Here is a 15,520-nt window from a genome sequence, read left to right as displayed (position 1 = left end):
TTTGATAAATCAACTTGTTACACTAACAAGCTCATTGGAAACAATACAATTAGACAGAGATGTGTCATGTAACTTATCAGTAACACTTGGCGTTTGTGAGTAATTTGTGGTTAACCCACAACTGACTAGAATAGAAGTTGAATCATATTTAAGAGGATCCCTCAGCTCATGTTGAGACAAACACAAGTATAAAGGAGTTCAGAATCGAGGCATGATTTGAAGTTCTGTTTTTTTTCTTTTACAGAAATCGACCTGCACACATGCAAGACCCTCGTGATGTTCACACAGGAAGGAAACACATGCAACCATTTTATCCCCTCATCTGTGCCCAGCCAGTGCATCTCCTCGCACTCAACTAACGAGCGTCTGTGGTTTTTCAGAAAATGAACTCTGCAACGATGGTGTTAAATATGAAAAAAGAGGCTACGCAGAAATGCAAGCGCAGTGCACAGTGATCTGTGGTCTTAATCTTAGACTTTATGGAACCTGTAAACTGTGTATGAGCCACATTTTAGCTGCTTTGTAAGCAGATTTGAAAATAAAACCTCACCTCTGCTTCAGGCTGCAGCGTCTCAGTGGAACATATGGAAATCAAGTTTATTTTCAGCAACAAAGCCTGGGTTGGTGTTTTTATCTTAAAGCTTTCCAGTGGTCATGACCAAACCTCATGTGGGTGTTCATTACACCTTTGGCCTTTTTATTATTCCTTAAGTCAGAACTGAAGGCCCCGGTGAGAGATCCTTTTATCACTAGGTCCTTTGGAACAGCTTTCCTGAAAATGAGTGTTGATCATTTTAAAAGCAAACTTTCTGAATTTTCTTTATTTACTTCATATATCTTTGTCATTTTTAGATTATTTTCCTTTACATGCACTACATTTTATTTCTTTGATTTTATCCACTTCAATGCATCTATCTCATGATCTCATTTTATCATTGTATTCTTCATACATATCTGCCTATTTATTTCTGTTCTGTTCTTCTTCAGGAGTTGTGCTGGTGTGTGGGTGGGCAGCCAATGGCTGGTGGGTGGGTAGTTCCATGGGTAAATGAACCGCAAAGGTTATTTGCCTGCGACCCCTGCTGGTGGATTGGGGTCTTGGAGGCCTGGTCAGAAAGACTTCACTTCCTTTTCAGACGTTAACTTAAATAATCTCTTTATTTATTAAAAAACAATATTCTTATAATTCTTTTTCAACGATTGTCGGATCCACACCCAAATAAATATTTTAAAAATGCAACAAATAAATCAGCATCTTAGTGTCGACATTTACAAAAGGCGCAATATTTGTTTTCCACTGTTTACATTCTGTCATTGACTAAAAAACTAAGCGCATCAGCACAAACCCTTCATATCTTGTAGAGACCAAAGAAGTTGGCATAATGTTCGTGGCTGAGATATCTGGGTTGCGATACGTTCACAAACACTCTGTCGTATTTCTGCAGCTTCAGGGCAGAGGCCAGGAAACTGTCAGAGGTCCAGGGGTGATCCAGCTGCTGAGGGCAGAGGCCGTCTCTGTGGGCCTCCATCAGGGTGATGGGTGACGGGTGTCCCACTCTCCTCACAAACACGGAGTGAACGAACGAGGCAGTGGATGAGCAGCTCTTAAAGATCAGCTCCACCCGTGAGCAGACGTGGTAGAATCCGCTCTCATTGACCCGCAGGCTGCCATCCTCAATCTGGTAGGTCACTCCTCCGGACAAGAAGGCCCGACCCCCCTTCGGTTCCCATCGCAAAGTCTTATGGAATGTCTCTCTCTGGATCTGCCCTGGAAAATGAGAAGACGAGGGAGATGTTACACAATGTGGATTTTTTCACAAATCTGAGTAAGGATTCAATTTGAATAGAAATATTACCGATCACATGTGCTGCAGGCCTGTCGTCTTTGTCTTTGTCGTGCAGCTCAGGTCCATAGAGACCTTGAACAAACCTCACATTAATTTCACTTTCACCTTTTCTTGCACTGTATCACTTTGATGTTACTATTACACATGTTTTCAGATGTGTTTGCACTCACCTATTTGCTTTTGAACCATATTAGACTCTGTCACAGGTTCACCCTGCAGCGAAATGAGAGAAACAGAGAAATATCATGACCACATCACACACAGGCGTTTTTTTTTTTCTTCCTCTCTTGAGTTAAACTCTCAGCGTGAGAGGATATCCTGTCTCACTGGACCGGCAACCACATTCAGAACGGCCAAGTCCTTGGTTTGCACTGTTTAAATGTCAGGCCAGAGCTGAGGTGTGCAGACTCTTCAAATGATGGTGAATTCATTATTTAACTTTGCAGCTCGGAGTTTCAGTTTCCAGCCACTTTTTCCACCCTCCAACTTTACACCCCCGTCTCTCTCTCTCTCTCTCTCTTCGTGTAAAAGTGAGAGAAATCATATATTTGAATCTTTTGCAGATATGTCCCCATTAAAATTAGACAAATAATATTATGCACATGGAAATACTATGTCATCGTCCAGCATTTTGTCTCTTCCTAATTTGCAAAAGGTCATAACCTTATTAAGCCTTCACAGTACTGTTCCTAATTCAGGAAAAGAATATGAAATACAATGAAAATGTCAAACCCTCCTCCTCCCTACCTCCTTACCTGTTTCATCTGTCTCAGTTCTGTCTTCATTTTATAAATCTGATAGGCCTCAAAGCCCAGGGCTGCAAACACCAGCAGGAACAGCAGCAGGACGACCAAAGTCAGACAGGGGCTGACGCGCATGAAGCCCCCACTCCTCCCACGGCTCCTCGCCCTCTCCTGGACAGGAGGCGACGTCCAGCAGGGCACAAGACTCGGAGGCTGGGCAGGATCCACTGGACCTCCACCTCCATCCACGAGGAACACTTGTGGGAAAGGATACCTGTGGTCGCAGCTCATGGTGCAGGACGTGCCGAGTGACAAACTGCGTGTGCATCAATCGCCTCTGCGTGAAGGAGGTGTCTGTCTGAGCACCTCTGCTTTAAGACACCAAGCTTGAGTCATTAACCACCCGCAGAGCCCTCCCACCACAGTGAACACATCACTTTTTATAAACTCTAAACTAACATATGCATCAACTGATTTTTCTCTGGGCTGCTTGGTTGGAGGGTATATATTGAATACCACAACCTTTATTGGGCTTTATCTCAGCTTGTGCTTTTTTATATGCTTTGTAGTTCAGACTGAGGGTAGCAGAAAGCAACAGGTCTCACCTGACCCTGACTTCACACAGCACCACTGCATTCATCAGAGAGAATTCAGAAAAGTTCCACAGTAGGAAAGACTGAGCAGCATCATACCCAGTCATCTAACCAGCACTTTATATGCAACAGGTCTTGTGGGCCAAATAATGCCCTTTTCAATCAAAGCCAAAATGCATTATAATCTAAATGTATTATATCATTGGATATTCCTGTTCATGAGGCACAGACTTGTTGGTAAACAGTGATGCAGCAGTTTCAGTAGCACACAGCGTTTTCTTGGTGGGAAGATGCTGCTGCCACATGAAAAGCACCAATGTCTACATGGGCTTTCGTGCCTGTGAAAAACCGGTAGCGAGCGTAGGTAGCGACACGTTCAGTTAACCTCAACCAATACCTCTCAGAGATGGGCTTACAGGAAAGCTGAACACCAACACACACAAACACACAAACACACACACACACACACACACACACAAACATTTCTCTCCTGTAAGTTTGAAAGTTAATACAACTGATGTCTTTTTGACACTTTGGGGTCGATTCTTAGGAATAGGACCCTTCATTGCGGTTGCAGCATGACCTTATTATGCAACCGCAATGAAGAACATTGTGGTTGCAGAGTTTCCACTATGAAATCAGTTTTCATGAGAATAAATTATGTTTCCAAATCAGTTTGGTCTCTCTAGTTTGCTTTTAGTGGTTTCTGAAAGATGAGATTAGGGATAAGGATGCATCTTTATGACCCCTATGATAGGAGCTTAATACATCCTGTAAGTGGAGGGAGGCTGCAGCAGTGCTGTCTTTAGCTCACTATGATTTATCAACTGGAAAGCTAAGCCAGTATTGTATGTTGTGTCAAAGTTAGTTTTTTGTGTGTATTTTGGTAACAGCAAAGTAAGCACTGTTCAGTTTCATTTTTCCAGGCATCTGCGGCAACAGAGGGAAACCCAACTTGCAATGTGCATAGCAACCTTTTACTTAAAGGTTGATGCGTCAAACGTAACCATGAACTGCACAGGGTCTGCTTTCTAAACGCGACCTGTTTCCAAGAAGTGTCATGCAGAAAGCGTGAATGGTCCTGTCAGCAGCAGCAGCAGCAGCAGCAGCAGCAGCTGAAAGGGTGGGTTAGGTGGGAGGGAAGGCGTTTGGGGTCTAACCAGATTGTGTTCAGAGATGCTGCTCCAGTTAATACAACCAGAGATACACTGAATCAGCAAGTATCTCTATTAGTTACTGTGCTTTTCTCACACATTCCCCACCCTGTCGGCTGGAACTGTGGTCCCCATGACATAAATTCATCTTTTTTTTCTCTTAAGCAGCAGGTCCGATCAGTGCGGCTTTAATTCTAAACTGAAACCTATCTTTTGTATATTCACAAATTGAGTTATTCAGATTCATCGTCTTCATGTTTAAAAGAGTTTGTTAAATTCTACTCAACACACAGCATGGCACCTCACATACTTGAGAAAATTTGGCCTATTTAAGAAAAAAATGTAGGAATTGTTTTTTTTAAAAATCTAGTAATTTTTTGTTTTTAACTCTTTATTATTATTATATTTAATTTTTTATTTTACAAAGTACTTTTATCACATCAATGTTGCTGTTCACATTACCTGCCAGCCCTTGAAAGGACACAAGATGTATACAGATATAAAGTACTATGTCTGATGATCTACGATATCACACTCCCCATCAGAGGAAGAGTAACAGTCTAATCCCAGGACGTGACCAGTGCTCTCCTCGGATTTCTCAGGTTTCCTCTCTGCTGCTTCACACTCTGACATATGTTCTTGGACGGCACCTTTCTGTCCGAAAACCAAACCCTCTGTTGTCCCGACATCTCTCTCTGTGTCTCTGTTCTGTGATGAAAATGTTTGACCTGACAGGGAATTACTGAGGTTTGGCAGGCCTGACTGCAGAACCCTTGCTAGACTCTGTGTTGGAGACGAGCTGAGCTGAACCGCCGGCCCTCTGAACGCAGCGGTGGCCACTGCCAGCCGTGTGCGGTCGAAGGAGAGCGGCTGGTCCTGGTCTGCGCAGACTGTCTCTGAGGTTTCTGACCTCGGGTTGGTGGGGACAGGGGTTTGACGTCTGGCCTCTGAATATCCGAGAGGTCTCTCCATCTCGGTGGCTGAGGTTTGGTGACATCCTGTCCGGCTGCTAACCAAGTCAGGTTCAGCCCCACTCCACTGACTGCTGTCCTCATGTGACTCACTGGGTCGAGGGTTTTTCACTGTAAACCAGAGAGACGACACAGAAATGAAAGAGAATTGAAAGGACTGTTAGCCACAGGTGTATGAAAGGACTTGCTCAACCAAAATGAATGATGATCTGTCGGAAATTTTCAAAGCTGATTAGTCAGGTAGTAGTAATAGAAATTGATGCAGTTATATATCTGCACACAAATGATACAAATATTGATGTGAAATATGTTTTTATTTGCCTATTTAGAAATATAAGACAGGCTCTGGTTGCCCTGCAGATATCACATGGAGTCAAAGGGGTCAATACAACTCATTGCATATTTTAGTATCTATAAGTGAGACATTAAAGTTCGGATGTGGTGCTGGCCCCATTTATAATGAAAACTCTCGTGTCTTAAACGCTCACAGCCGCTTCCTGACTGGGTCTCTATTGACACAGTTGACTCTATGAGACAACTGTGATTCGTGAATATGGCCTAGAAATTAAGTTGATTGAGTACTCAGTTGACTGCATCATATTATACCTCAACAGTATATTTGCAGTATATGAGCGGTGAGTCCCGACCTGTGGAGCACCGAGCTGTCCCCGGAGGGTCCCTTGTCTCTGCTCTCCTCTTGCAGTACCCTCGAGGAGTCCACGGCTTGTGTTTGCACGAAGGGTCGAGCGCTCGCAGTTTGGTGATGAATCTCTTGTACTCTTTCTCCAGAGCCTCGATGCACAGCTGGAACTCAGCGATCTTCCTCTCCGGGTAGTGAGACAGCTGGGACTGCTGAGAGGGCGCAGGCAGGGGGAGAGAGGCAGAGATCAGTCATCCACATGCATGTAAACCAGTCCACCGGCCCCCTGCAGAAGGTCACCTTACCTGCAGATAATACTCTATTTCTTTCTTGATGCTGGGGATCCACTTGGTCACAGACGAGGCTGAGTTGAGAGTGGACTGTGGAGGAGAAGGTTTGGCTGAGACAAGCTGCTGCAGGTGAAAGTGAACTGAGGTGAACAAGAGATCAACAGTTTAGTGTGAAGAACTCCTCTCACCAGCTTCGGTCTGCGCTCGTGACCATCTCGGAGTCGGCCTTCTGCAAGGGGGGGGGGGGGGGGGGGGGACAGAGAGTTAGCACTAGTGCGGCTCAGCTGAAGCTAGCTGTCCGCAGAGCAGGAAGTGTGCTCATCGGTTAGATGCAGAGCTGCCAACTCTCACGCTTCCGCCGTGTGACACACGCTTTTGCATGTTTTCACACGCACTCACGCCACACATCCAATTTCTCACGCCAAAAAAAACCTGGATCTTTGAAGTGAAGCGCATGACTAAATCTATTTTAACTTGTTGACGAGACGAGACGAAAATGTTGGTGGTTGACTAAGTCACGATCATTTTTTAAAACATCATCGTATCAGGCCGTCATGAAGTACCAGGAGCGGGCGAGTGTGTGTGTGTGTGTGTGTGTGTGTGTGTGCCCCAGATAGCGCACCGGTCCCGAGGCTCCGCCCCCCGCCCCGCGCACTCGCTCAGAGACACAAGACCAGAGCTCCTTCACGTGAAGGAGCTGGTCACTGACTCACCGGCTGCTCAGTGGAAACAGTGAAAACACAGAGTTTCTCTGGTCTCAGCTGATCAGAGCTCAGCGTCTTGATCAGAGCAGAAGCTGCAGTTGGTTTCTACCGAGCTGCAGTTTCTGTGTCCGCCTCCAGCCTGACCTGCTCTCACTTTTCGTTTAAATATTTCGCCAACTAAAATATATATTTTTAAGCTATTAGGCTGCAGCTATATGTTTTTATTTATTTAAAAATAGGGTACTTCTTATTTCATACATTTTCCACAAATACGGGGAGGACTCAAATAACCCTACAAAGGTCTGTGTTTAATTTATTTCAAAGTAGGCCGACACTTGCCTGTGTATTTTCTTCTCTTCATAAGCGTTTGGTTTTTCCTTTGTTGTAACAGGTAAAAATATCAATCAAATGTCAACAGTTTTCTTTATTGTTGTTCGATAATTTCATAAATGCAACAAACCATAGTTTAGTATAGTATAACTTTATATAAAACTTTATTAGCTTTGTTATCAAATATGTTTTGCGGCTCCAGACAAATTTTATTTTGGGGAAGAGGGTCCATTGTGTTGCTTAAAAAGGCTACTGTTTAAGCACTTTATTTGTTGCACTTTTTTGTCTGATGGAAAGTGTGGTGGGAGGCGAACATAAATCATTAACTGCTCTTAAGAATACAATTATTTAAAATATAGGTTAGGTTTCAGTTCAGAATTAGTTGAAAACCATTGTAATCAAAATGTCAATCAACCTACCTTGGTCAAATCTTAAACAAAGGTCTATTAATTAGGCTATATTGTGGTCATTGAGGCACAACAATAGTTTTCTGGTTGAATGTTCAGCTCAAGGCTAGAAGGCCCTACAAGTCATGATCAGAGGAACATGAATCAGAAGAAGTTCAGGTATTGCACATCTTTAGCATACCACCCAAAAATCCACTAGAATGCAGGAAACAACTTAAACCAACATTTCCTGGGGGTGGACCTTCAGCTATGTCTTTGCGTCACAGAATGTAACCAATGTTGTCCATCTCCAGTCGGCCGCTCCTATCAACGACTTCGGGCCCCAAAGGCCACCAGAATGCAGCGAACAACATGGATACAACGCCAAATTCCAACAATTCCCTGATATTTGAGCCACCAACGTGTGTGGCTGTGTGCGCGGCAAAATGTTGGTCACCCCCGACAAAATCTCACTCCAAGGTTTTTTGAAAAGTTGGCAGCTCTGTAGATGTTCAGTCAGTGTCACTCTTCTGCTGCTCACCCTCTCTCTCCTTCTGCAGCCACAGTCTGTTCAGTTTCCCTTGTTGCTTCTCCTCGTTTCTCGCCATCGTCTCCACTCACAATAAACAATGTCAGGTGACACATGTCCTCCTCCTCTTCGTCTGCTGCTAATCTTGCATTTCAAAGAAGTTGTTGTGGCAGTGCCGCCACCTTCTGAGCTGGAGTGTGTATTTTAAAAATAAATGTCCAAAAAAGAGAGAGAACTTAATTTATTGTATACATGTATACTTCAAATTTGACACATAATGGTATTAATAACGTGCTCTTTATAGATATTAGATAAAAACAATAATTTTTCTCCTGGTCTGTCTGCATGTCAAGTTTGGAAGATTTTGATAACTTTTTTAACAACAGGGTAGGGTATTTCCTCTCAGAAGATGTTTGTATAGTGTTCATCACTTCAACTGAGATCAAATGCAGTTGTCTTGTTTCCACACCTTATTAACTTGTTTTCATGTAATAATGTTTTCCCTCCGATATCACGGGGGGGGGGGGGGGGGGGGGGGGGGGGGGGCTTGGAGGAAATGCTTTTAAAATGAAGTCTTCTGAAAAAGAAGGAAGTGAAATTAATAGTGACATTTCCCCTTTATTTTTTCATATTTTAGCAGATATCCAAAGATTTAATACTCAACTTTGAACTGTTATTGACTTATGTCGTGCCATAATTTCATGACAGTAGCCTGCATGTCATTTGTCATAAAGAATACTGACATAATTAAATAAGATCAATTATTATTTTCAAGCCAATAACCTTGTCATTTGGAAAATATTTATTTTAATTACACATACTACATATCTGCTATCAATCCTACATTATTCGCTTATATTAAATATAAGTTTCTGAAAAAAAGATTTCCCTCATTACTATACAAAGGTATGGAGCGAGGTGCTCTCAAATCTAAACAGAAAATATAAGTCATATTGATACCTACGGTTAGATGGGAACGGTTGCCATAGTGTCTATTCCTCCAATCAGAATGTGCCAACCACAGAACACATTCTACCTCAAGTGTGACAGTTCCTTCCCCACTGAACTTTGCACCATGTTGCAACTGTGTTCACAATCTGCAGTCATGGGACGACAAAAAAACATGACATCCTGATCCACCTAATGGAGAAACAAATATCTTCAGTTCAAATGTTAACAAGCTGCAACTTGTCTATTGTCCTTCTGTTATTAATCTGTGAAAAGTGGTGTATTTGAAAAAAAGCTTCACAGTGATAATCTGGTCACCTATGGTTTTCACCACAGTGGCACCCTGGCTTGTTTATAGGTCGTGGGAAACTAGAGACGTTTTACTCGCTCTCTGCGAGTTCTCTTTAAGTGTTCACTTTTAGAGTTTGTGTTGTATTTTCTTTAAAAAAAAAATTGTTAAACAAAACAAGAGACAGAAAATTAAGATGAGGAAACAGAATAAATCTTTTTATGTTAAATTTGTCTTGATCCACTGAAGAAAACAACTTACTCGGTATGTGCTGAATGTGATGAATCAAGAAATGAATCAAAGGATTAGTCAAAGTTGAATTTAACTTAAATTGCCTATTAACTTTTAAAACACTCAGTATTTTGTGTTCGTGGTATTTTCTGATGGAAGTAGTTTGATTCATAGAATGGAAATGTGAGGTGGTGATGTTGGTGGATGTGGGTGGAAGAAAAAAAATGTGAACCTGAAAGAATGCTGATTGTGACGAACTGGTGTAAAAAAAACTTCCACAGTGACGTTCTTGAGTCTCCGGTGGTCGTGGTGATAGACACTTGGCATTTTGACATGGGAGGAAAATCTAGTCTTCATCACCAGCTACTAACTTCATCAACCACAGCCATCCTGCACGACTGGCACCTTTGCAGATATTTTGAAAAGTGATAAGTGAAATCTATAATGAATCTTTTACATTTTCCAGCAGACAACAAAACAATTAAACAATTCAAACATTACAAATGTTATAAAACAGCTGTTAGAGAGTAAGTGTTAAAAGCCTACAACAAAAGCGTACTCTCACTTACAATCACAAACATTATTGTTACACTAAACATCACAACTATAAAGTAGGTATTCAACACTGGGTCCTCAGACATGTTAACAGCACAAAGACACTGTATTATGGTAGTGCAGTGCTATTTGCTAAATGCTAACATCTGCAAGCTATCAATTATGATAATGTTAAGCAGGTGTTGATTTGGCCCAATAAACACTAATTACAACTAAATAACTACTCATAAGCACTAAACACAGAGAAGTTAAGGATGTATTAGACATAGTGAAATCTGACGTAATGATGACACAATTTCCCCATCTGGAGGATTTACATTCTTCCAGTGACATGGCAATCGAGCAATAGTTGTTGAGATATTTCAGCGTACACCAAAAGGGTTTGAGATTAGATTTAAAATGGCCTACTTGAATTTCATCTTTCTATGTGATTTGATATCAAACGTTTCCTCATTGAAGCATTTCATAGAGATCACTTTCAGAACTGGGACTTTATTTGGTTAAAAAAGATGAGAGCACTTGAGTAAAACAAATAAATCTGGACATGAGGAATGAGGGTTTCATTACTATATAGTAGCTTCAAACTATGTTTCTGCCTGTTCTAAATCTACCTGCTGATGTTAGGCATTTTTGTCGGACAGAGTTTATTCGATCTATCAAAGGTTATATCAATAGTGCTAAAATAATCTCTCTGTTCCCGTCAGTCTCTTTCTTATTTCCTTTCTCCCTCTACTTGATGAGAAACATCTTTCTTTTGAGTAAAGTTGCAATGCTCTCATGTTCCGGTGTGTCTCCACTCTCTGCCACCTGCAGCGGCGTCTTCCTCACTTTATTTTGAGCCTGTAGATTCACCTTCTTCCATCCCCTGCTGTGTGCGGCTTGGCCCCAGTTTACAAGCCTCTTCACCACCTCCTGGTGTCCACCTCGGACAGCACAGTGCAGAGGAGTGTCTTTGCTTTGATCTGTGGCATTGATCTTTGCTCCGGCCTCCAGCAGCAGCACTGCCACACTGTCGTGGCCTTTCTCGGCTGCCGCATGAAGCGGTGTTCTCCTCCATGCATTCCTCTCCTCTATCCCCTTGTTGCCCAGTGACTGTAGAAGAGCTGAAACCACACTGGTTTGACCACCAGCCGCTGCGTAGTGCAGAGGCGTGGAGCCATCCATGTCTTTAGCTCCTCCATTTGCCTTGTGGTGCAACAGTGAAACGACAGCGTTCAACCTTCCCTCCATAGCAGCCAGGTGGAGGGACGTTTTCTTCTCGTTGTCAGTGGTGCTTGTGTTGGCTGTGGCTGACAACATCAAGTCCACCACCCTGCACTCTGCTGGGGAAGAGGCTGCCCAGTGCAGGGCGGTCCTGCCCAGCTTATCTCTCACTTCTGGATCTGCCTTATTCTGAAGAAGCTGGATCACTGTGTCTGCATGGCCCTGCTGACCGGCTAAATGAAGAGCAGTCAGTCCGTCATGGGATACTGCATTTACCTGAAGAAATAACACACAGGCCGCCAAAACATGCTGTCAATATAAACAGAGGGTAGGTGTGTTTGTTTGTCTGTGAGCAGGATTACTCCAAAACTACTGGACTGATTATCAGTCACACAAAACATGCAAATGAAGCTCTTTGACATTATGAGACAGGACGTTTTTAGACATTTCCTTTATTTCTCAGAGAATAATTCATGGATCTTGAGGAAATCTAAATCACACATTTTAAGGGGAAATGTGGTGCAGAGCCAAATAAAACTCTGGGTCTAGTGAATGTAATCGTGGTGTCATGGCGGAGGCATGCGCTCTAGTGGGCCTTTTACCTGTGATCCAGCTTTGATCAAGAGAGCCACCAAGTCTGATCGATCAGACAGAGCTGCCAGGTGCAGAGGGTGTTGGTCGTGGGGTCCAGTAATGTTGGGGTCCATTCCCTTTTCCAGCAATGTCTGAACTATGGGCACACTGCCACTTTGAACAGCCAGGTGCAAGGCTGACGAGCCGTCGCATAAAGCAGCATTGATTTTGGCCTGTTTTGCTAGTAGCACTCTGAAATAAAAAAAATTAAGATACTTTTTATAATCAAAGACAATTGTTTAATTAGCAACCAAGCAAGCAGCTCATGTGTACTGTCCAACAAAACCATACTCTACAAAGTGAAATGGAGATACAAGAACATACAGTAGATAATCAGTAACAATATTAACAATGTGAAGTGGACACAAATGTCATTAAAGAACTAAAGAAGGATCCAAACTAAGCAGAATAATAAATATCACCATTTCAGCTGGTACAATGCAGCTCAATCTCCGGGAGTCAGTTCAGAGATACAGCAGGAACCAACTCTAATTTTCTGTTTGGCGGTCCTTATTGCACCAGCATGATAACTTGTGAAAGATATGGTCATATGTTGACATTTTCATAAAACATTATTTTTTAAATTCAAGTTCTATATATTTGGTTGTATTTGCGATTTATTTTTATAATAAAGTTTGCCTTTCTCTATTAAATTTTGCTTTCATTAGATTTTCATAATGACATCATAGGAATCATTAGCAACGATTTCTTACTCCCTAATAGAATCGTCTCTCTTATATTCCTGCAGTTGAATGAGTAGGGGAGTCATGCCATGTGAATCGTGGTTGGAGACAGTTACCTGAAGACTTCACAGTGTCCCAGCTCAGCAGCCAGCAGGAGAGGAGTGTATCCCTGTGTGTCACACATGTTTACATCTGCTCCGCTGTCAATCAGAGCAGTCACTGTTCCATGCTGGTCCTGTGTAACAGCGGAGAAGAGAGCCGAGACCAGCACTTCTTCACTCAGAGCTCCTCTGTTATTAGCTGTGAACAAAACATTTTGTGAACTTACATGTTTGCTCTTCATAATGTACAACTCAGAAAGGAATTCATGCTGATGTTGCAAAAATTCAAGATTCCTGTGTTTAATTCTTTGGGAGAGAAAAAACTCACAGAGCAGCAGGTGTATAACTGATTCCTGATTGTGTTCAATGGCTTCATTTATAACATTGTCGTCAACTTCAGCTCCTGCATTCAGAAGCACAGTCACCGTTTTCTCATTGCTCCTGGCAACTGCACAAAACAGAGGTGTTTTCCCCTGGTTGTTTCTGGCCTCGACTGCGGCCCCGCGCTGCAGCAGCAGCTCCGCCAGCCTCCAGTTGTCTTGAATGGCCGCCATGTGGAGAAACATGTCCTGCGTGTGGCTCTCGGTCTGTCTGGACTCCTCCTCCTTCACCAGCACCGTCACAACATCCCCATGCTCTTTCTCTGCTGCCAAGTGAAGGGGGGTTTTATCATGGAGATCCAAAGAGTAGATGGGGGCCCCGGCTTTTAGCAGGGCCCTGACTATCTTGTTGTGACCCCTGCTGGCTGCGCTGTGAAGAGCTGTGTGACCATGATTATCCTGCAGGTCCAATCTGGCTCCTTCACGGATCAAGAGCTCAGTGATGGAAAGGTGCCCGTGTTTCGCAGCTACATGTAATAGAGTCTCATTGGAAGAATTAACAGAGTTCATATCAGTGTCCTTTAACAGCTCTTCCAGGCGTACCAGCTCACCGTCTGCAGCGATCATGTGAACAAGGTTTTCTGGTTTATCTGGTGCTGCTTTATCCTCTAGTTTTTCAAGGGGCACAGTACTGCTGTCTTCCATCTCAGGGCTAAATCTTTTAGATTTCTCCGAGGCAAGTAAACCACGATTCTTCTTCTTATTAGTCATAGTGACTTTACCTGCCATTCCCTCCTTTTCCTTCTCCAGCAAATATCCAATCAGCTGTCTCCTTGTGTCTCTAATATGTTCGCTCACGCTCCCCACGTAGGCCCTGATTTGCTGATAAAGGTCGGGCTCTGCCAGCATGAGACAGGGATGGACAAACTTCCTACATGCCCTCTCACCTCTGGCCTCCAGGATGTCCAGGACCCTGGAGTTCTGTTCCTTCCGAGTCCTGATGGTCAGAACGATGGATCTCTTAGCCTCTGTTATGAGCCCCTCTGTGACGAGTAGATCCAGTAGATCCTCGGTATGTGAGATCCCATAAACCAGATCCTTTCTCTTTGCCCGGATCACATCCACAGCATAAGGGTTGATATGGTTCGATGCTACTTGAGCATCAAAACCCTTGAGCATGTTTAACATTATAAATAACCTAAGAATGTGAAGTAAGAATCCAGAACCCTGTGGTTCCGGCTGCTGTGTGTGTTTGTGTGCGAGTATGTGTTTGATACCTTATTGCTAAGTGAAACACCTGATCCTAGCAACTCAGACAAAAGCCATTCACTGAAGATATGTCCCACTAAACCTGCAATTTGTGAGATTACATGTGACAAACTTGTAGTACGGCCTCTGAGATCCCATGTGGAGATATGAAAATCTTTTTTAACATACAAAGTGGACTTAGAGGAGCTTTGGCCTGGTTTTACACTGTCAGAAGCTGGTCGTCATGGTGAGCTGTTTGTGTTTGAGAGAGAGAGAGAGAGAGAGAGAGAGAGAGAGAGAGAGAGAGAGAGAGAGAGAGAGAGAGAGAGAGAGAGAGAGAGGGGATATGTGTGCATGACTGACATGCACACATATGCATGACTGACATAAGATGTGTGGGTGCAGAAGTGATGCACTCCATGGGTAACCCCATTCTGCTCAGTCTATGTGTCACATAACCTGTGTTCCAAAAATGTGTGCGATATCAAATTATCTAGTAATTAATTCCTAGACGTGTGCACTTTTTACACTGAATATCTGCCACTTAAGTAACTTTTGTGTCAAATATGCCACACTCTTTATTTTTTTATTTAACCCTCCCTTCGTCTATTTATAGTGTCTATTGTCTTCATTTTATTTTATTTGACTCCCTCTGTATTAAGTTTATTAAATTATTGTTCGATTTGAACATAAAACAGGTCTGAAGTTGTGATTTGCACGTTGTTTGGCCCTATTGAAGTAAATCCAGGCTCCTCAGAACCACTTATTATGCAGAGATTACTGAGTCGATTCACTTCCCGTAATACACGCCCCCTTCATCGTGACGTAGATAGTCCGAGTGTAGCCTGTCCTTATATGGTCAGGAAGGGCACCGTTTTCCGGATGATGTCACGTTACCCCATGTTTGAGAAACTGGAGCAGATTAGAGCAGACGTAGTGACAATCAGAATTAGCCTTTTAATGAAACATTTAAAATTACTAACCCTAACCCTGACCACTTTTATATAAATATCATGCTTCCAGAACATGAACTGTTATAACTGATTAGTTATGTTATTGTTATAACTGGTTATTAAATTAGCCTACTGTCGTTACATTTATTTTTTGGAATAGAAAAATGGG

At 42.7% G+C, this 15,520-nt stretch overlaps 3 protein-coding genes across 5 annotated transcripts; all 3 read right to left on the bottom strand.

The window, feature by feature from the left end:
* Positions 1-1,139: 1,139 nt before the first annotated feature.
* Positions 1,140-4,203, bottom strand: faslg (Fas ligand (TNF superfamily, member 6)). Its single transcript, XM_053431373.1, has 4 exons — positions 2,603-4,203; positions 2,018-2,060; positions 1,857-1,919; positions 1,140-1,768 (listed from the first exon to the last, which is right to left on the bottom strand). The coding sequence occupies exons 1-4, from the start codon at positions 2,879-2,881 to the stop codon at positions 1,350-1,352; spliced, it is 804 nt and encodes a 267-aa protein (XP_053287348.1). The 5' UTR covers positions 2,882-4,203; the 3' UTR covers positions 1,140-1,349.
* Positions 4,204-4,313: 110 nt separating this feature from the next.
* On the bottom strand, positions 4,314-8,355 carry si:dkey-86e18.1 (uncharacterized protein LOC557342 homolog). Of its 3 annotated transcripts, XM_053431371.1 has the most exons (5): positions 8,200-8,348; positions 6,427-6,467; positions 6,254-6,328; positions 5,956-6,160; positions 4,320-5,419 (listed from the first exon to the last, which is right to left on the bottom strand). In XM_053431371.1, the coding sequence occupies exons 1-5, from the start codon at positions 8,264-8,266 to the stop codon at positions 4,845-4,847; spliced, it is 963 nt and encodes a 320-aa protein (XP_053287346.1). In that variant the 5' UTR covers positions 8,267-8,348; the 3' UTR covers positions 4,320-4,844. The 3 variants fall into 3 exon arrangements, with proteins under 3 accessions (XP_053287345.1, XP_053287346.1, XP_053287347.1); XM_053431370.1 differs by lacking the exon at positions 6,427-6,467 and having other exon boundaries at positions 4,314-5,419; positions 6,254-6,378; positions 8,200-8,355; XM_053431372.1 differs by lacking the exon at positions 6,427-6,467 and having other exon boundaries at positions 5,287-5,419; positions 5,915-6,160; positions 6,254-6,378; positions 8,200-8,349.
* A 2,584-nt stretch (positions 8,356-10,939) lies between these two features.
* On the bottom strand, positions 10,940-14,338 carry caiap (CARD- and ANK-containing Inflammasome Adaptor Protein). Its single transcript, XM_053431376.1, has 4 exons — positions 13,159-14,338; positions 12,846-13,029; positions 12,016-12,238; positions 10,940-11,689 (listed from the first exon to the last, which is right to left on the bottom strand). The coding sequence occupies exons 1-4, from the start codon at positions 14,336-14,338 to the stop codon at positions 10,940-10,942; spliced, it is 2,337 nt and encodes a 778-aa protein (XP_053287351.1).
* Between the last annotated feature and the right edge of the window lie 1,182 nt (positions 14,339-15,520).

This window comes from Pleuronectes platessa, chromosome 9, assembly GCF_947347685.1.
Source record: "Pleuronectes platessa chromosome 9, fPlePla1.1, whole genome shotgun sequence".
Classification (NCBI taxonomy): domain Eukaryota; kingdom Metazoa; phylum Chordata; class Actinopteri; order Pleuronectiformes; family Pleuronectidae; genus Pleuronectes; species Pleuronectes platessa.
Note: the sequence above shows the minus strand (reverse complement) of the source record. Positions and strands in the feature narration are given on the sequence as shown.